Genomic DNA, 20,138 nt, shown 5'->3' with positions numbered 1-20,138 from the left:
TTTTTTGCAAGTCTCAAAGAGGGATTGATTCATTTGGGCTGGTCGTGCTTTGGTTGGTATTTGAAGATCTGAGAACCCAGAAGCATAAGGTAGGGAGACCATATGCCGCTTTCGGTGCCAAAAGGCATCTAGAACATCAGAACAAAGATTGGTTTCAAATTTTGATTTAATTTGATTAATTTGATGAATAGTTTTGGGATTTTTAAGGGACTCAGAGATTCTTTCATGAAGAAGCTCTGTTTTGAGGAAGTTTAATTGGTTAATTTTGTTAACGCTTTGGTTATCAGAATTCTGGGCTTGTAAGAATGGGAAGACAATTTTTTGTCCTTGAAATTTTGTAGAAATCCCATCTTGGGTTATTTTGAAGGGTTTGATTTTTTCTAAAAAGGGTTGACCAAGGATTATGGTTTGGTCAAGGTCTTTGGCAAGAATGAAGGTTTAAGGAAGGCAGAGGCCTTGATTACAGACATGAGTATTTGAAAGTTTATATTGGACATTCAACCCAGATCCATTAGTCGTGTTAAGGCGTTGGGTGGTTCTTTCATAGAACTGGGTTGGAATAGCACCTTCGTTGATACAATTGGCATTTGCACCAGAATCAACTAAGGCAATGGCCAAAATTTTGAATGAGGTATTAACAACTAAGGTTATGCGAACATATCAATTTTGACAAGTTATAGTAGCCACAAAACCAGGAATTGTAGGGTTTGGTTCAGTAAGGTCTTGATTTGCAAAAGGATTTGTCAATGGTTCATTAGTTGAAGTTGAAACTTGTTGGTTTTGTTGCCGATTTAAGAAGGCTAATTGTTGTTTAATATGTTTTATTTCGTACTACAAAGTTGCAGTGGTGGTTTCAAGAGATTTGATTCGACCAGAATGGTCAGGAATAATAGGTTTTGATATTTTATCAAATTTTTGCATAATTTGGTGAAGATTGTAAGGTTGAGGAGAATTTTGGGTAGAAACATTGTTTCTAAGATGTTCGAGGCAGGCCTTCTTTTGTTCAGGGTCTGCCAGATTGTCGATATAATCAAAAATATTTGAATTAGGTGATGCACGGAGCATCCGGACAGATTTGGGAACACAATCTTCACAGCTAAGACCAATAATACAAGAATCACAAGCACAGGCTTGGAAATTCTCATTATTGGATGAACTAGAAGAAGTATGCTCAGAAGCTTGAATTTGATTAAATTTGTAATTTTCATCTTCAGAAGAGGATGAAGAAGTTCTTTGGAAAAGGGCAAGGATTTGTGTTTTGTATTGCTTGGATATTTGTAATGAATTGACTTTGTTTGAGACTCTACAAAATTTGGCAATATGGTCAGGTTTGCCACATCGAAAACATCCTTGAGAGGATTTGTCAGGTTTTAGATCTTTGAAATTTTTAGGTGCCTTGAAAGGTTTTCTGTATTTGTTATACTTGGGTTTTGGAGGAGTTTTATGGTAAAACTCAGGGGTTGTAAATGGTCTGTGAGACACATATTTTTTGGATTTGTGAAATTTCTTACAATACTTGCGAAAAGATTTATGTTTATGTTTTGTTGGTGGTCTTAGGGGAGGAAATCCAAACTGTTCGTAGAATCCTCCTAATTCTCGTTTGTAAAATTTGTTTTCCTTATGGATTTGTTTCTTTAATCTAATGTCAGTACAAAGGGCGAGGCCCTCTTCATGGATTAGACTAATGATTTGGCCATAGGACATTTGATCATAGGGAATGATCCCATCATTTTCTTTCCTAAGGCGTTGTTTGATCTTTTTAGAAAACAAAGTTGGTAATCCTGTAAGGAATTTTTCTTTCCAACAGGGAAGGTTTGCGTCAGGTCTGGTTAAAACTTTGGTTAAGAAGGTGTCTTTGTACCATTTGAAATCATGTAATTTTTTACATCTAAGGTTTGATAATTGTTCAGTTGTTCTATCTTTGAGACGAGAAGGGTTTCCTAAGAAGTAATTTGCAATACTAAAAATAAGGGTATTAATAGCATCTTCTATAGGAATACCTTCATCATCAAGAAGGGGAACCCCTTCGGGTGTAATTTGGACAGCCATAAGAATTTCAGTTTTTTAGACATCAGTCAAGACATAATCCCACCAACCTTTGAGTTGGCTAGTAAAGCCAAAGACAAGTAAGGTTGCTACAACATTATCAGGAGTATTTTTGATACGATGTGCATTGCTAACCATGGTCATCTCTTGAAGTTTGTTCATGAGATTATGTTCAGACAGACCATCTATGTTCCATTCATAAATGATACCACTTTGATAAGAAGCCTGAGGAGCAGTTCCTCTAGCTTCAATTTGGAGGTCTGGGAAGACCGGGTGTTGGGTCGAACTTTGACCAATTTGGTTAATTTGGGGAAAGTCTTCTTCAGAACTCAAGGAAGAGTCCGAAGAGCATCCTATATTGGTGCGAACACCTCTATTGTTTGAAGCAGCTGAGGGTTGATTTTGAATAGGTGTTTGAGGATTATCAGTATCTAAATGTGCTTCAGCAGCATTCAGAATAGTAAGACGTTGGTTTATTTGATCTAAGACAAATGATTTGTTAAGAGCGAGTTGTTGTCTTTGGGGAATATTATAAGGTTTGAATAAAGGAAGAAAAGTTGGAACCGGAGCCGGTGTCATAGATGAAGAGGCTATCGGTTTAGGTTGGAGAAGGTTTTCAACTCTGGATAGTTGATTACCTATGGTTTGAAGAGTTAAGTTTGCAAAGTTTAATTGTTCGATTTGTCTTCTGTTAGGATCATCTGTTTCTGCAACCTTAAATGGAGAAGCAGTTATTTCCTTATTTTTGTAATTATGTTTGATACTTTCCACCGGAGGATGGATAGCAGTTGCAGTTGGACCGGCATAAAGGGTCCAGGATTTATGAGAAGTAGTTTGAGTACATACCTGATTATGCCAGGGATAATAGATATTGTTATCCTAGGCATAAATATCAAAATATATAAAGAATAAAACATTTGTTTTAAGGTTTGTCATAAAATTGTACCAGTTTGTTCGGATTTGAGCTTGTTGTTCTAAATTAAAGGTTGTTAAGAACCATTCACGTTTTTCTTTGTTTCTGGGTGACTCAAAATCATTTCGAAGTAATGGTTTGTCTATTTGATAATTTGTTTCTATTTGAATCATGTGAACTCCGGGATTCTTCGGATCACTAGGGGGTGGTTCAACCTCAGATTGAGTAGGAGACCTCTGGTCAGGGGCCTCAGAAGGGGCTGTCTTAGGAACGGTGGAATTGGTTTCGTAAGTTCCATAGACAATATTTTGACTGGATTGGACACCAGCAAGGTTTGAAATAGGAGTCGGAGTCCTATTTTGGTTAATCCATTTACCTATGTCGGAAGAAGTCGATGCATCAGAGCATGACCTTCGAGAACTTTGGTAAATTGGAGAGGGAGTTTGTCTGTTAAACCTAATGGATACAAATCGGTCAGAATCTTGAGAGATAGAACGGATGCTAGTATTTGAGATTTGAGGGGGAATTGCAGTTGTTTGCAGCTGCCATTCCTTAGGGAAAGTGATATCTTTCCACTGACATAGTTTTGGGTAAACAATTTGACCCTGAATGTAATCAGTTTCAAGGTATAGGGTTTGTCCTTTTGAAGATGTTCGTTTGGCACGGGGTTGGACAGATTTCATAGCTTTGTATTTTATGCGATGGATGATGGAAATAGGGATAGTTCCATGCATCAGTTTGTATCCATGAGTTTTGAGGTTGAGTTTGAGAGAATGTAAAATATTTGGGTCCTCAAGGGCTATGGACATATTTGGGTAAACATTGAAATGGACAGGTCCATAACAAAGACTAGTTTCAATGGCTCCCAGAAGGGAATCATTGAACTCGAGGAATCTTTGGTCACGGAGGGCTAACAACATAGAAGTGTTGAGACCTTCTCTGTGAAGAGGTTTGATAGCTACTTGGACTAAACCAATATGGACATAATTATATTTGTGATCTTTGTATAATTCTTGCAAGGTATTTGGATCAAAAAGTTGAATTTCTTGTGTTTGAGGGGTGAAATTAATGGTTTGTTCTACCGTCTTGACTGTTTCGAGGCCGAACCAGTCACGATCATAGATGTCATTTCTTGAGATTTTTGGCATATTCCAGCTTTGAAGTTGTCGGTCTATTCTTGTGGTTTGTTCATCATAATTGAGCACATTAGAACTTGTGCTCGCCTCACTTGCCGATCTCATTGACATGGAGCGGGGTAGATGATTCATAATTTGAGATATCTTAAACTAGGGGTAACCACCTAGATCTAAGTTTTAAGATGGTATTTCCAACATAACTTGGGCACAAACGTGGTCTTACACTCTTCTGCCACTCCTCCCAAGAGTCCAAAGGCATATACCACGTCGAAAAACTTAAGAAATAAAATGATTACTCAAAAGAAAAGAAATCTGCAAAAAAGTAAACCGAATCCACCACCACCGTGGCTCTGATACCAGATTACATATATATATATATATATATACACACATATATTGGATCTTCTAGCTCAAAAAGAATATTCTTTTACCGGTAGTCAATAAGGCCATATATACTGTCCAATCCATCATTAGAAAATTTATTTAACAAAAAAAAAATGGATATGAATACGTGCAGTATTGATTTGATTTTAAATTCGATCATATGATTATTTGGTTAAAAAATTAGATAGCACAAATTTTAGATACAGTCTTGTTTTGCTAGAAGATCATGTTTTATTAAAAATAAAGAAAGAGAAAAATATAATACAAAATCCTGAAGTGAGCCTCCACCTTCGGCATTGCCATCAGCTGAGGCTCACAACCGCTATCTCATGAATCTAAAACGAGAACAACCCGCTTCATCACGTTCATGTTTAGTTAACTTTTCATTTAAGAATTTGAGGATAGAAATCTTTGGATGTACTCTCATACAAGTCATGTTTATAATGCAATCAACATTTAAAAAAAAATAGTAATTGTTCAATAGTTGAGAATAAATAAAATAGAATAAAATGTTTTCCTACAGTTTTATCCATAATGATGGTGTAACTATCAATCATTTAAATCTAAGCAACTCATACTAAGCCTCTATCATTCTCTGACTATACATTATTATTCATTACACATGCTCTTTTACATTGTACCTAATTTTTTTTATGTGAACCTTGTGCTTTAGCAATACTACATATCTGCAGCACGTGAGCTATCACGATTGATTGGAGTATGTCAAGCTCCAATTACACAACAGTTTGTTGAATCTAGTTTAGGTTCAATCACGATCAGATGCTTTGATCAAGAAGAGAGGTTTATGGATGCAAACCTCAAGCTGGTGGATGGGTATTTCCGGCCCAAGTTTCATTTCTCTGGTGCAATAGAGTGGTTATGCTTTCGCATGGATATGTTGGCATCAATCACATATGCCATATTTTTTGTTTTTTTAATCTCGGTGCCAAAAGGAGTATTCAATCCTGGTAAAAAGTTGAACTTGATCCTATAAAACCATCATTGAGGGCAAGATCAGTTGTTCACATGAAAGCATGTTTTTGGATTTAAATTATTTTCTTTTTCTCTTTTGAAGGTGTTATGGGTTTAGCAGTCACATATGGGCTTAGTTTCAGTGTGCATGGGGTCATATGGGATCTTTGCGGTCTTGAGAATAGTATCATATCTATTGAGAGAATATTGCAGTATACCTGCATCCCTAGTGAACCCCCTTTGTTGGTAGAAGAAAATAAGCCAGGTAATGAATGGCCATCACAAGGAAAAGTTGATATTGTTGATCTGCAGGTAATCCCCTAAATCTTTGTTCCTTGAGTCTTTATCTCAGTTATTTCCTTGTCTTATGGAGTAGACAATCTAAAGCTTTTTTTTTTTTTTTTTTGAGATTCTTCTTGCTCTCATGGAATCTACTAAGTTTGATGATTTGATTATTTATTATGTATGAAGGTCCGGTATGCCCCACATCTTCCTTTTGTCTTGCGAGGTCTCTCATGCACTTTCCATGAAGGAATTAAGATTGGTGTCGTTGGGCGAACGGGAAGTGGTAAATCAACTCTCGTACAGGCTCTTTTCCATATGCTTGAACCTGCAGCCGGTCAGATTTGGATAGATGGTATTAACATCTTTAAGATTGGCCTTCATGACTTACGGTCAAGATTAAGCATCATCCCACAAGACCCAACAATGTTTGAGGGCACTTTAAGAAGCAATCTTGATCCACTTGAAAATTACACTGATGAACAGATTTGGGAGGTGGGTTTTTTTTTTTTATTGATTGAATAATCTTTAATAGGTGAAAAATATAGGATTAAAAAGTTTACTACTTACAGATGATTTCCACACAAAACAAACACATTGCAATTTGTTGGTTAAGAAAGTTATCTCTATGAACTTCTTTCTCATGGTCGTATCCTTTTTATTTTTTATTCATTTTTGGAAATGATTTCTTTGGATGCATTGAGTAATATTTGGCTAAGATCGGTCTATAATTTGCGACATAGGAAGTGCATGATTTTTACTGCCTTGCTTCCATTTCAATTTTCCAACCCCTTGCTTGTTCATTGTATCTTTTGCTTAGCTCATATTTAATAATTTTATGTCACCTTGAATAATCAAACAAGGTGGTAAGTTTTTTTTTTTCTCGAAGTAAGAAGCAAGGTGGTAATTGACATTGACTTTTTTGTTGTGCTAGGCTTTAGATAGGTGTCGACTTGGTGACGAAATTAGAAAGAAGGAAGGGAAGCTTGATTCTTTAGGTTGATTTCTTCTCTTTACTCTATACCAAAGTTTCCCAAGATCAATTTGTCCATGCACAACCTTTCAAAATCAAAATACTATTGTATGATGCATCTAGCTTTCTAGTGCACTTCCCATCCCCTTCTCTAAAAAAAAAGTAGGGAAATATAAGTTAATAAAAATAAGATCCTAAACAGCTAACTCATTTTCATATGGTGGCTGTTATAGTGTCTGAGAATGGAGAGAATTGGAGCATGGGTCAAAGACAACTAGTCTGTTTAGGACGGGTACTACTCAAGAGAAGTAAGGTGGTAATACTTGATGAAGCTACTGCATCAATGGATACTGCGACTGACTATCTAATTCAACAAACACTTAGGCAACACTTCTCAGGGTCTACTATCATCATAATCGCACATAGGATAACATCAATTCTTGATATTGATATGGTCCTCCTCCTTGATAATGGTTAGTAGCTATAAATTAGTACACCACAATTTAAAATGGGTTCAGTTGGGTTTGGTAATATGTCTTCTCATTTATGGTGCTTGTCTAATCAAATTGACATGTTTTCTTATATTATGCAGGTATTATATTGGAATATGATTCCCCATCCAAATTGCTTGAGATCGAGTCCTCACCATTTGCAAAGCTTGTTAAGGAGTATACTCGAAGATGTAACTCCTAGTATTTGAAAGGTTACATGGATATGTTTTGAGTGGTCAGATGTAAATAGGTTCCATTAGACTGAGGTGCATTTCTTTTATGAGTTTGACAAAATTTTGTTTTGAGAAGATGGTGGAATAGATATTGAGGCTGCTTGCAATCATTTGGATTGGAATGGCATTTAATTGAAGTGTTGGAGGTAAATGAAAAGATGAAGAGAGGCAATATTTTTCTCCTTGCATGTCTATAAACCTTAGGAGAGATTATGATAGTCTTTCAATATCTTTAGAATGCCAAATATCTACCACTGGGCACATGAATAGACTCTACCATCATTATAAGTGGATAAACCTTTCCATTCCCTTTCCCTTTTTTTTTATGCTTGTTCCTTTTTCTTTCTTTTAAATCTCTTATGTAGGTTCTCAAGCTGAAAATTCTTCCATACAATATAGGAAAGAGCACATTGGTTTTCCATACCCTCCACACTGGTTAGCTACGAAGGCTTCTTCATTAAGCCTACATCAAAAGGTGGTGTTTATGAAAATTATGGAGAAAAAATGAATGGGCTTCCCACTTGGATTCATTTTGTAAGAAGGCAAATATTGTTTATCTACAAATGCCCGGATGAATAAGACAATAGTCAGTGCAACCTTGCCACCGATGGGCCATTTGAATGAAGCCAAACTGAATATACCGCCAAACTTTCTTTGATAACAGTTGTATTAACTTTTCTATGCCTAAATTTTCTTACCAAATCTAGCTATGATTAAATTTCTCCTCTCAAATTTTTCCTTCCATAGTCATGCATTCTGGCTTGGAAGTCTCAAAATTGATTCCTAGAGTGGCAATTTGAATTGCCCCTCTAGCCAACCCTTTGGAAGGTTATTTTGACCTCAGAACTGCATGGCTGAAGTTCTTCACAAAAAGATCTTAATTAAATAACACATCTGGACATCAACTTTTTGACGTATGTAATATTGTTTCAGAAATTTTTCTACAAGCCAATTTTCGGTAAGTTAGCTTACCAAAAAAGAAGTTAGGATTGTCAGAGGAATTAAGTAATCTAACCTTTTGAAAGGGAAAGGTTTGGGTCCCTTTTATTGCATATGCTTTTCTTGAGTTCTAGTTTCTTGTTTTCATTTGCAGTTACCTTGTTGGCAGGAAATAATAGTAGAGTTCACAGCACTTTGGATTTTTTTTTTTGGATGAATGAGACACTCTGGATTGGTTGTCACACATTATTGGTTTATTGGGTGTAGTAGTATAGGTGATCTTTTGTTGTTATCTATATCTTCGTAATCAACTTTTTTCGTACTTGTAGATGCCATTTCTTGGGTGCATAGGCGCTCCAATTGTTGGAGAAAAATGAATTTTGTTATAGTTAGAGTTCAGATGCCTTCGGGAAGGGCACAACCATTACTCAATCTTATCCAACCTGTATAGTGAGGCCTACATAGAAAAATATTTATTGAAATAGTCACACAAAACAAGATCAAGTTCAATAAGTTTAGACCCAATTGTCCTTGATTAATAGTTTCCTCCATCGCCCAAATATATATATATATATATATATATATCATGTGGGAAATTAGGTGACTCTATCACTTCCCTTCCCTTTAACTCCCCTTCAACCAAACAGAGCCTATATTTATTAGTATTTTAAAAATTATTTGACAAAGTGAGGTTAGTTAAATAACAATAATTGTTTCAAACATCCAAAGATAGGGAAACACCCCTTAAACTCTGATCAAATTACCTTCCTTATTCCCTTCAAGTTTTTAAATTCAAAAAAATTATCCCTTAAAAGGTTCTTCTTTTTCCCCCTTCACTTCTTCTATTAAGCTAATCAAATCCTCCCCCACTCACCCCCCGCTCCTCCAAAAATCAATATCCTCACGCATTGCATTTGTTTTTTACTATACCACTGTTTAGATTTACACAAAGACCCAGCCAAATAAGAAAACAGGATGAGAATGATCCATAATTAAGGGGTGATTTTGGCATTTAAATTTTTTAATTCTTCGTTATTTGGTAAAAGAAATTTGTATGTTTTAGGGCAGTTTTTTTTAATGAGATTTCTTTCAATGTTGGTCATAAAAGAGAAGTTTTTTCACTTTCTCATAGGGAAATTTTGGAAACTAGAAGTACGTTTAGCGGTCCCCCCGCTTCATATATATACATATTTTTTGCACTACAAAAATTTTATTCTTCTATAAATTCGAACGCCCAGCTTCGCACAATGAACTCAACTCAGTCCCGCAGAGACCAAGAAGAACTCATTCCATTCTCTGTTTCAGTTCCACCATGACACATCTTATTCTTTTGCTTGGACTTCTTGTAGCAGCATACTTTAGTGTACGAAAATGATGCTTTACCATTTTCCATTTATTTCAACTTGGTTATTGTTTGTTCATGCTTTATCTTCTTATATGTTTATTATATTTTTCCCATGAAATTATAGGGATCTCGAGCTGAAAATGCGTTCATACAATACTGGGAAGAGCATATTGGTCTTTCACACCCTCCACACTGGTTAGCTGCAAAGGCTTCTTCATTAAACCCCCATCAAGAGGCGGGATTCATGAAAGTTATAGCGAAAAATGAATTGGCTTCCCACCTGCGTTCATTTTGTAAGCAGGCTAATATTGCTTGTTCTACAAATGCACTGGAGAAGAAGATAATTGACAGCAAAACTTTGCCACCAATAGCCCCATGGAATGAAGCCAAGCTGAAATATAATTATCCAAATGAAATACCCCTTTCGATTGCCAGCCAAGGTGGATTGCCATATTTCCGGGAGTCAATGGTAAAAGAGGGAGGTTTCATGTCCATCCCTGATCTAAGGGACCCAATGTCATATAAATCATTCTTGCCGCGATCTATAGCATCAAAAATCCCATTTTCCTTTGCCCAAATTGAGGAATTGAAGAAGCTTTTTGGCGTGGAAGACAAATCAAACATGGATGAATATATTCAAGACACCCTTGAAACATGTGAGAAGAGGCCCATTCAAGGTGAGAAGAGAACTTGTGCAACTGCTGCCGAGGATCTTATTGATTTTGTCGTCGAGGAATTAGGACACTATGTACATGTATGGAGTACTAAAAGCATCGAAGGATCTTATGAGAATGTCACAATTGGAGCTGTGAAACTCATATATGGAAATCTTTCTGAATCACCCGCCTTGTGTCATAGCCAGCCATTCATATTTCAAGTCTATTATTGTCATGTCTTACAGAAAGTAAAAGTATATGCAGTAGATATAAAAGCTAAGAAGAAAGTGAATCATGCGATCATGGCATGCCACTATGACACATCAACTTGGAATCCAAATCATCTTGCTTTTAAGTTGCTAGGTTTTGGCCCGGGACAAATTGAAGTCTGCCATTGGATAAATGAGAATGGAGTGGTTTGGACAAAGAATCTAGGTTGAGAGGCACTTGAAGATTTGATTATCTTCCAGCTCTCATCTTTGTGTTACATATACTGCTTAGTCTATTTGAATAATGATAAATAATAATCTATTTTGGCTTGCTTATTATGTCTTTCAAGTTTTGATACAATTTTCTACCAAAAAAAAAAAAACTCTCAATAAAATTTTGTTATCCATTGAAATAATATGGTCGGAACACCTCAATGAAAAGGCATATTGTGTGCCCTGGGGTGGTTTTGATTCATTTGACAGCGTGTTTGATTCATTCGATGATGATGAATTGCATTTTTAGTTGTGTCTTGATGTATGTAAATTTGGCTACTAGTGTATTTTTCTTGGGGGGTGTTTTTTAAGTTGTAGAGTCACTATTTGCACATTACCTAAAAAAGTCACTATTTATTTATGATTTTTTGAGCTCTGCTAAGACCTCCTTAGTTAAAATGGAAGCACAATGAAAGTAAAATTAGATGTGGGTAGTCAGGTAATAATCTTTCAATTTATATGAATACATTTTATTTTTTTAAAACTATGCATTTAAAACCTATGCCATCCGTTTTCCTTCGTTCATGGGTTTTTTTTTTTTTTTTTTTCAACTATTCAGCATTTTGCTCAATTTATAAAACTAGTGTCATCCTTTTTCCTAAACATTAGTACCACCTCAACAACAAGTAACCCCCTCTATACTAGAATCTCTTCCGTTTACATTGCCGAACTCAAAATTTATTATCATGGTTTGTGTCATTGCTTCTAACCTTTGTCTTAATATTTGTGGTTGAGCAACTTACCTTTTAATTAAAGGAAAATATATCCCATTCATGGATGACTACTTGATGACAAGAAAATCTATTGAAGCAAATATACAGGATCTACTTGGGGTTCTGCAGCAAGTTCAATTGAAAGGATGCAGCATTAAGGAAGTCTAGAGCAATTATGAAGATTTAGAAGACTTCTTTTTTTACCAAACAATCACCTCATGGCCTTTGAGCATTGTCCCCCCCCCCCTTTCTTATTATCTATAATCTTTTTTTAATATATCTTTTTGGCTCATGCTTAGAAGTGAAGAGGTTGTTCTTTTGACCAACTTAGCTCACAAAAACTATGGTTAGCAAAACTTTTACGTACTAATGAAAATGTTCTTACCTCTTTACTAAAATCTTATTTTTTTATTTTAAAAAATAATAATAATAAAATAAAATTTGTAAGGCTGAGATTGGATGTTTCGTGTCAAAAACAAAAATTCAATTTTTGTGTCGACATACTTTCATTTTTTTTAAACGAAATTAGAACGACGGAACTACCTTTTGTCGTTCCATCAATTCTCATTTCTAGCATTTTTTTTATTTTTTTTCTTCACTTTTTATTCTAAATAAATGAAACACACCATAAATGCATCAAACACTTGATTTTGCTTTTTTGTTTCTATAAAACAAAAAAACTCTAGAAATATTTTTCTAAAACATTATCAAACGCTGTATAAGTATTTTTTGTTTCGTTCCCCTTTTGATAACCATGATCAGGTTTGTCCCTTATTTTCGACATTTACCTTCTTTTTCTGTAAGAAAATGGTCACGCCCTATCTACCCAACACGTAGCTCTCAGTTAGTTGGATCCGAATCAAGAACATTACCCTCGTTCCGTCGGGACCAACCCAGCTGCCAGCTGCTTGTTTCGTCTGCTGATTAGAGTGATTGGAGCAAGCAATAGTTTTGCTCCGCTGAGGGTTACAAACAACATCCGATAAGCTTGCTGCAATACAGAGCTGAGTTAAGTTTGCCAAATGAGAGTGAGAGATAATCAAATGGGCATTTCTCGTTTTTTGTTTCTGGTTTGGAGCTCTAATGGCTGTCATTCTGAGTACCTTTCATGAGTCTCTGTTGGGTTGTCTCTAATATTGGTTTTCTGTTCTGAAATTAGGGTTCAACGTCACATTCTTCGCTTTTAAGGGATTGAAGTGCCAATCTTGGAGCCGTTTCTGTCTGCGAAGTGAGTAGCATTGTGAGTTGCTCCTTCATCTTTATACGGATGTAGAATTTTGCAATTCGTTTATCTTAGCCATATTGAGCTCATAACTGTTCTGACCACCATTCTGCTTTAAATTTTCTTTGTTAATTGGAACATCAGTTTAAAAATGCCTATCAATTGTCTGTTTTATTTCATTATTCTGATCTGTGGCGTTGTTGATAGCTGCTTGTCTGTGGTCCTTAATGTATAACAGATTGATTGAATGTCTTGTTATGATGATTTAGTCCTGTTTGTTAGCAAATGGTTTGTTTGACTATTGGGTGTTTGCCAATGAAAAACTGATCACTCTCTGCTTCTGTATGTTGTTGCCTGAAAATTCGAAATTTCCTACTCTTTTGGGGAAAAAAAGGTTAGGTTTTCAAAATTTTTCCCCCTCTATTCTAGTTGTTTTTCCACATTTAAACAATGGTTTTTATTTTCTAGGTATGCAACTGTGATTGTTGGTAGCTTCAACAATATGTCATGCTCATCTGCAATTAATCATGGGCTGCCCTGTTATCATTCTCCAATTTCCTCCAAGCACCTCAAATACAATACAGTTCTTTCAATTTCTCCTGGCAGTGGAGGAGGACTCTGGTGCTTGCCAGGTCATATTTGTTTATCGGCAAAACCCAGTAAGTGTTCTTTCCTTCTCTTTGACTTATCCTTGTTGAAAGTTTTCAGTAAGAATAAGATATTACAATCAGAATAGCAATTTCTTTACATGCATTCCTCTCTTGTTATTTGACAGTCCTATCTGATCTCTAGTAACAATAGTTGTCACTGGCATCTAGGCGAACCAAGGCGTTGGAGGGTTCCTGTATGCAACGCGACCAAGGCGCTTGGAGTCTTGGATGCCTTGACAACTATGCTAGTAACCAGTTTCTCGCTTTCTTAGTTATCTTTTCTACACTTGTTAATGGTTTTTCCCCATTTCTTCTGTTGTTTGAGTTGAATGCTTGATCACTTTATGAGAGATCAATTGGTTTACAGTTCATAATTCTATGATATATGACTTATTTTCTTCCTACCAAGATTAGCCGGTACACTTTCACTTCATTTCCCAATCAGAATCTGGCAGAGATTAAGAGAGATATGTGAAAACTGACCTTTGGTGGAAAGCACACCAAGAAGAACCTCTGCCCCGTGGCAGGTTTGAATAATATTTATTGTTAGCCCAATTGGAGTTCATGAACTAGATCTGTCACACTGCCAAGAAGCATGGTTTCTACCTATTGATTTTTTTTGTTAGACCTAATGACTGAGAGAAAGTATAAATATTAAATAAGGAAACAAACATGATCATCATATATTATTTTCTCTACAATTCCACTTAATCAAAGAGTTGAGGTGCATCCACGTAGCTCTTGTTGTGAGCTTTTTTTTTATATCAAGTTGTTAAAAGCATTTTGTTTTGTTTTGTTTTGTTTTTATTTTATCAAATTGTTATGAGCATGAACCGAATTATGATTCTCATTCCTTACAAAGTTTTACGATGGAACTAGATAGTGATTGCTTGAACAGGGTTGGACTATATTTATTGTTTCTTATGTTAAATGTTGATTCTACCAGTTCTGGAGAAAATGTTGGGTGGTTTATGTCATGGGTTTTGTTGTCCCTTGAAATCCACTAGATGTGGGGAGGAACGAAGTATCAAGGTTATGAATCATATGATATATTTATGTTGGATCTGTTATAAGTTACTCCAAGTGCAAGTTTTTTCTTTGATTGTATCTAATTTATGAGTTCTTATATTCATGCTGTGAAATGGCTCTGACTTCTAGTTATGTTTTTACTTAGTACAGGACCACATCACCTGCCTTCCCGCCTGCATTCTTGGAGATGTTGCCATGTTAAAGGTGAAAATTCAGAGGGGGCTTTAAGCGGTGAAAGCATTGTCTTGGATGAACAAACATTAGAACAAGAACTGCAGATGGCCATTGAGGAAGAAAACTATGCTCGAGCGGCAAAAATCAGGGATAGCCTCCGGCTTCTTCATGATGACGGCAAGGCTTCTGTGCTAGCAGCAAATAATCGGTTTTACAATTCGTTCAGGAAAGGAGACATGGCTGCCATGCGAGCCCTGTGGGCAAAAGGGGATAATGTGTGTGTTGTACATCCTGGTGTGGGTGGGATATCAGGTTACGATCTCGTCATGGGAAGCTGGGAGTTTGTATGGGCAGACTATGAATTCCCGCTTGAGATTGAGGTAAAAGATGTTCAAGTTCATGTCAAAGGTGACGTTGGGTATGTCAAATGCATTGAAGTGGTTAAGACCAAAGGCAGCCGTTGGGGGAAACAGTATGTAATAAACGTGTTTGAGAAAATTGATGGTCAGTGGTGTATTTGCATTCACCATGCTTCATATGTTGACTTGTGAAGCAGATTAATTGTAATATTTTCTACATCAAGATAACATCATCTCATTGGTACAATTTCAGCTTAAAATTAATAGAGGAAGTAACCAAAATTATAAAAGATGTCGTTTTTTATTTTATATTTAGTTTTCTCCATTTGATGTTGTTTTGATAATTTTACTAATGTAAGCAACTTAATTTCCTTGCTTAATTTAGACTAAATTTTGGCTCTAGAGATATATGTTGGGTCTTCTGTAGAATGGATCCAAGAGGTAAATAGTAAAACGTTTTATTTCACTAACGTAATGATGCTTAGAAGGACCCTTAAAAAATTTTGTAGCAATCAACTAAATGATGGGGGCATAAACTTATCTCTTCCACTCTATCACCCACCTTAGGAACATATTAGAACACATACGATAATGGTTTATTCATGTTGTAATAATTAATTGAAAATTAACATCTAATTCTACAAAATAAGTTGATAAATTAAATTAATAAAATTTCATTAAATTTAGGTTTTAATATTTACATCACATTTTAAAATTGAAACTCCATCATGAAAAGCTCATTGGTTTTACCTAATATAAATACATGTGAGAGTTCTTTTTTTTTTTTTAATAAATAACAATGAATTTATTGTAAACAGAAACAACAAGGATAAGAGCATAAGTGCATAACCATTAGCTTAAATCAAAATTACAAAAGAAAAATTACTAAAATATTTTTGAAGATAACATCCTATTTATTAAGAATACAAATAAAGTGTGTTAAACATACAATCAATTATGAAAATCACCTCTCAAAATAAAATCATTCACTGGAAAGTAAGCACAAACTCTTACCCACCAAAAGCTAATTGCAATGGGGCCGGGGAGTTTGAATTCCCAATTTTTCCATCAGAAAGATATTTGGAATAGATTTTTTTTCCCTTGAAGATGAAGGGGCAACACCGGTCCAAAACATCAACCTTAATTCTGACTAGAAGTACAATCTTTTTTCCTTTTTATATCACCAATGAAGTTAAACATACTGATCTGATGGTAAGTAGGTAATCTAATTTTGAAACACAATTACCTCAACAAGATATAAATTATTACATTTACGAATAAAGTATATATAGTGCTAGTCAATATTGGCTTTTTGCTTCACCTTTGTATGATATAAAAAACCATTGCTGCAAATTTATTAACTAATATCACAATTTACACCTTAAAATATTATTATTATTATTATTTTTGGTAGAAATAAAATTTACTGATGAAAAAAACCATGTGTGCAGCCAATAGCTTTAGTCACACAAAGGTCTTGAAGCCACGGAGTGGCAATCGGCCAATTTGTCATATATGATGGACATGGTCTTCCTTGCCAGGGCGTCTGCAATACAGTTTACAGTTCGTGGAATCAAATAAAAATATATGGAAACAAAAGAACATAACTTGCGCACATCCTCAATAACGACTGCAAGTAGGCCTGGAGGAACTATGCTTGGATCTTGAATGTAGCTGATGATCTCCTTGCAATCCGATTCAACAAGAAGACGGGTGTAGCCATAATCGAGAGCCTGTGAAAGCACCGTTATAATATTAGTTGCAATCAAGATGATATTAAGTTACATGTAATGCATTGAAACTTATATCATTCATAACTAATTGCATGCACAATGGGCAAGTGCATGGTCCAATCTAAACCATGTATCTGTATATGGTGATGAGTAATCATATATATTTTTTTTCTCATTCAACAGTATACTTATTCATTGTTATTACCTAGTTTGATTCATAAGGTTTGTTTTTGTTCTATAAAATGTAAAATTAAAAACCTAGCATTTTAACATAGATAATGCGTAAAATTGGGTGTGCGTTCTTTGTCCAGGAGAGTACCCTTGTGCCGAGACATAAGGATGCGAAATAACCGTTGCATCCTTCCTAGTTGATGTCCTCGCGCGTTCTCATTGGCCAAGGCAATGATGCAGGGCCACGCCGTTGGATAGAGTTCATTTTCCCAATAAAATTAGGAAAAAAAGATTTACACATTGTTGGATATACATGAAGCTCACATGCTTAATAAGGAGAAAGTATCATGACTGTGAGAGAGTATGTACTACAGAATGCGTACTAACCATTCTCCCTAAAATTATAGTGTGTATACAAATGCAATAAGTCATTGTGATTTTGGAGCCCATCTTGCAATTTCCTCATCTGTTCTTTGTAGATGATACTTTTCTTTTTTTCCCAAGCTTCGATTGAGGATGTATCAACCATTTAATACATCGCTGATCTCTTTACTGACCTTTCGGGCCTTACTATCAACTTGGAGAAAAGTGGTGTGGCTGCTCCAATGTTGACCAGCGAACTAGAACTCCTTTATGTCATACCCTAGGCATCAGTGAAAAATGAGGTCCAATTCGGTTTACTTGGGAATAATTTTGTTTCATCTTAGAGCAAGAACAAAAAAAATTTTACCAATTGTCCAAAGAATTAAAAAACAAGTTTGGGCTATGGAAAGCAAACCTATCTTTTGCTAGCCGATCTCTCTTAATTCAATCTGCGCTTTCCTTTATTCCTTCATATTAATGTCTCGATTTGCCCTCCCTAAACAGATATGAAGGAAATTAAATTATGTATATTTCCATTTCTGGAATGATGACATAAATTCTTCAAATAAATCTCATCTCATTGGATAGCACAAAATTTGCAAACCAAAGTCTTTGGGTGGTTTAGGTATCAAAAAGTTTGAAACTCAAAACCGTACCTTCCCCTCAAGTTGGGATGGCGTTTATTTACTGTAAAGGATGCTCTATGGGTCAAGATACTCTCTTGGTGGATCAGAAATCCTAAGCGTTCTATTTTCCATAAGGACAGCTTAAAAAGAACTAGAACCATCTCTTGGCGGAGCATTATAAGTATTCTCCCTACTTGCCAAAAGTTGGTTTTCATAAAGACTAAAATGGTAGAATTTCTCTTTTTTGGGATGATCACTAGATGCCCACCATAGATAGTTGCTTTATCTTTGATCTCCTTCTCCCTAGACCAGTCCCTCCCTCCCTAACCGGGTAATTGATTTTATCTTTAATAATACCCTGAATTTTAATTTATTGTCTACAATGCTTCCTCACCATGTTGTCACCCATATTCTGAAATTTCTAATTTCCTCTCAGGCATTGTAAGCTCTCTCAAACAAGGACCTTCACTACCAAATTGGCTACTAATTTCTTATCTACTAGTACAACTACTAATATATTTGAATTATCAAATAGGTGTGCGTGCTTGTATGTTTGCTATTATTGGTGGTGGGTTATATGGAAACTCAAAGTTCACCCGAAATTTAAAGTGTTTTTCTGGAGAGTATCACATGGAGGAGTTCCTTCAAAGGACATCCTTGCGAAATGGAAGGATATTGATCCAATTTGTGGATTATGTCATCACAAGCAAGAATGTATCATACATTTTATTTTTTATTTTATTTTATTTTATTTTTTTGCATTGTGCGTTTACCAAACAGATCTGGGCAGCTAGCCCATTGGGTCTGAGACCTGAAGCTCTTGAGGAAGCTTCGTTCTCCATGGTGGTGTTGTATTTCTTTCAATCTGTTTCACATGGCAAAAATAATATATATTTTTTTTCTAAGGACGGTATCCACGCCTTCAGCCTGACTAGTCCCGCGGGACCCATATTGACCCCTCAATTGCATGAACTGAGTCATACTAAAGTAGTGAAGAACACTAAACACCCCCGTGTAAGTGGCCCATGGGGTGCCTAATGGGAACAAGAGAAACTATGATTTTTAAGAAGGGGGAACTCGAACATCGATGTGTCATACGGAAGACTGCTTCACAAGCACTTCCTAATCAACTGCTATATTTTAAGATATATTTATATATATTTCATTACTACGTGTTATTATCTATGGAACCATAGGAATGCTTTGTTTTTTAAACAGGACAAACCCAACCCCAATGCGATTCTCCATTTGATTAATCAATGGACTGCTCAAGCAAGCAATTCTACTATCCCCACCCAAGTGATATCAATCCAAGAGAACCCTATCCTTATGCTCTTACCCAAATGGACCCCATCGACTATTATTTGAGTAGTGTCGCTAACCAATTTCACACAACTTTTGCTAAGGTATATTGATAATCAATGACAAAAGTATTGGTTTACTTAAAGTTGATTATATTATGACAAGAAACACCGCTTAAGCATACTTGCGAGAGTTGCTCATGGGAGTGAAGCATACGAAGGAGGAAGGATGGGAAGGGGGGGGGGCATTTGGACCGACCCAGAACCTCTCCAAGTTTTTATGACTAACTACACCCCTCTTTTAATTTGGATATTCAACTTTTTATGACTAAATCATCAGATGATGTAATTACCTCATTAAAACTGTTGGCTTTTTGGGTTCTCAAAAAGAGAATCTCAATCCCTTCCCCAATAGTTTACCATGATGTACATTCTCTTTTATGATTTCTAAATTTTTTCTTTTCTTATTAAAAGAAAAAAAAATCATTGTGATTATAAACCAAATTGATAAAACAAAGATTCAACAATGTTTAACGATAAAATCAAATTATAAGACACATACAACATTTTTTTCTATTATTTATTTTTTATTTTTGAAAATAGAATAATATAACATATTAATTTCATAAGCTAAAGATGAGATAGCATACTTAAAAAATCTATTTAGGAGGACTTTGATCACAATCCATGAAATAACATAGATCCCTTTTTTTTTTTTTTTTTTTTTTTTTTTGTTGAGCATAACATGGTCTCTTAAAAGGCATATAACTCTACGAAAGAAAAAAAAAAAGCAACAACAAACCATATAACTATATAAGTATTAGCATTTGGCTTTACCAAAAAAAAAAAAGGTTATTTGCATTTGGCACTACCAAAGTAGTTTTTTTTTTTGGTGAAATTTTTGGTAAAGCACTGCCAAGTATATGAACTCATAGACACCTTCCA

At 35.4% G+C, this 20,138-nt stretch overlaps 3 protein-coding genes across 4 annotated transcripts in view; all 3 read left to right on the top strand.

The window, feature by feature from the left end:
* Positions 1-7,567, top strand: part of LOC122080628 (ABC transporter C family member 3-like) — an 18,896-nt gene extending 11,329 nt beyond the window's left edge. For both annotated transcript variants that reach the window (XM_042647423.1, XM_042647422.1), the window contains 6 exons: positions 5,153-5,447; positions 5,555-5,763; positions 5,923-6,228; positions 6,668-6,731; positions 6,940-7,179; positions 7,299-7,567. In XM_042647423.1, the coding sequence (XP_042503357.1) occupies positions 5,153-5,447; positions 5,555-5,763; positions 5,923-6,228; positions 6,668-6,731; positions 6,940-7,179; positions 7,299-7,399 (1,215 nt within the window). In that variant the 3' untranslated portion in view covers positions 7,400-7,567. The remainder of the gene's footprint in view (positions 1-5,152; positions 5,448-5,554; positions 5,764-5,922; positions 6,229-6,667; positions 6,732-6,939; positions 7,180-7,298) is intronic.
* Positions 7,568-9,626: 2,059 nt separating this feature from the next.
* LOC122082837 (polygalacturonase non-catalytic subunit AroGP3-like) lies at positions 9,627-10,918 on the top strand. Its single transcript, XM_042650623.1, has 2 exons — positions 9,627-9,732; positions 9,839-10,918. Exons 1-2 carry the CDS (start codon positions 9,682-9,684, stop codon positions 10,808-10,810), a joined length of 1,023 nt encoding a protein of 340 aa, XP_042506557.1. The 5' UTR covers positions 9,627-9,681; the 3' UTR covers positions 10,811-10,918.
* A 2,394-nt stretch (positions 10,919-13,312) lies between these two features.
* LOC122081377 lies at positions 13,313-15,246 on the top strand. The gene is made up of 3 exons (XM_042648478.1): positions 13,313-13,446; positions 13,606-13,685; positions 14,617-15,246. Exons 2-3 carry the CDS (start codon positions 13,634-13,636, stop codon positions 15,189-15,191), a joined length of 627 nt encoding a protein of 208 aa, XP_042504412.1. The 5' UTR covers positions 13,313-13,446; positions 13,606-13,633; the 3' UTR covers positions 15,192-15,246.
* Positions 15,247-20,138: the final 4,892 nt, after the last annotated feature.

The sequence above is a fragment of the Macadamia integrifolia genome, chromosome 6 (genome assembly GCF_013358625.1).
Source record: "Macadamia integrifolia cultivar HAES 741 chromosome 6, SCU_Mint_v3, whole genome shotgun sequence".
Taxonomy (NCBI): domain Eukaryota; kingdom Viridiplantae; phylum Streptophyta; class Magnoliopsida; order Proteales; family Proteaceae; genus Macadamia; species Macadamia integrifolia.
Note: the sequence above shows the minus strand (reverse complement) of the source record. Positions and strands in the feature narration are given on the sequence as shown.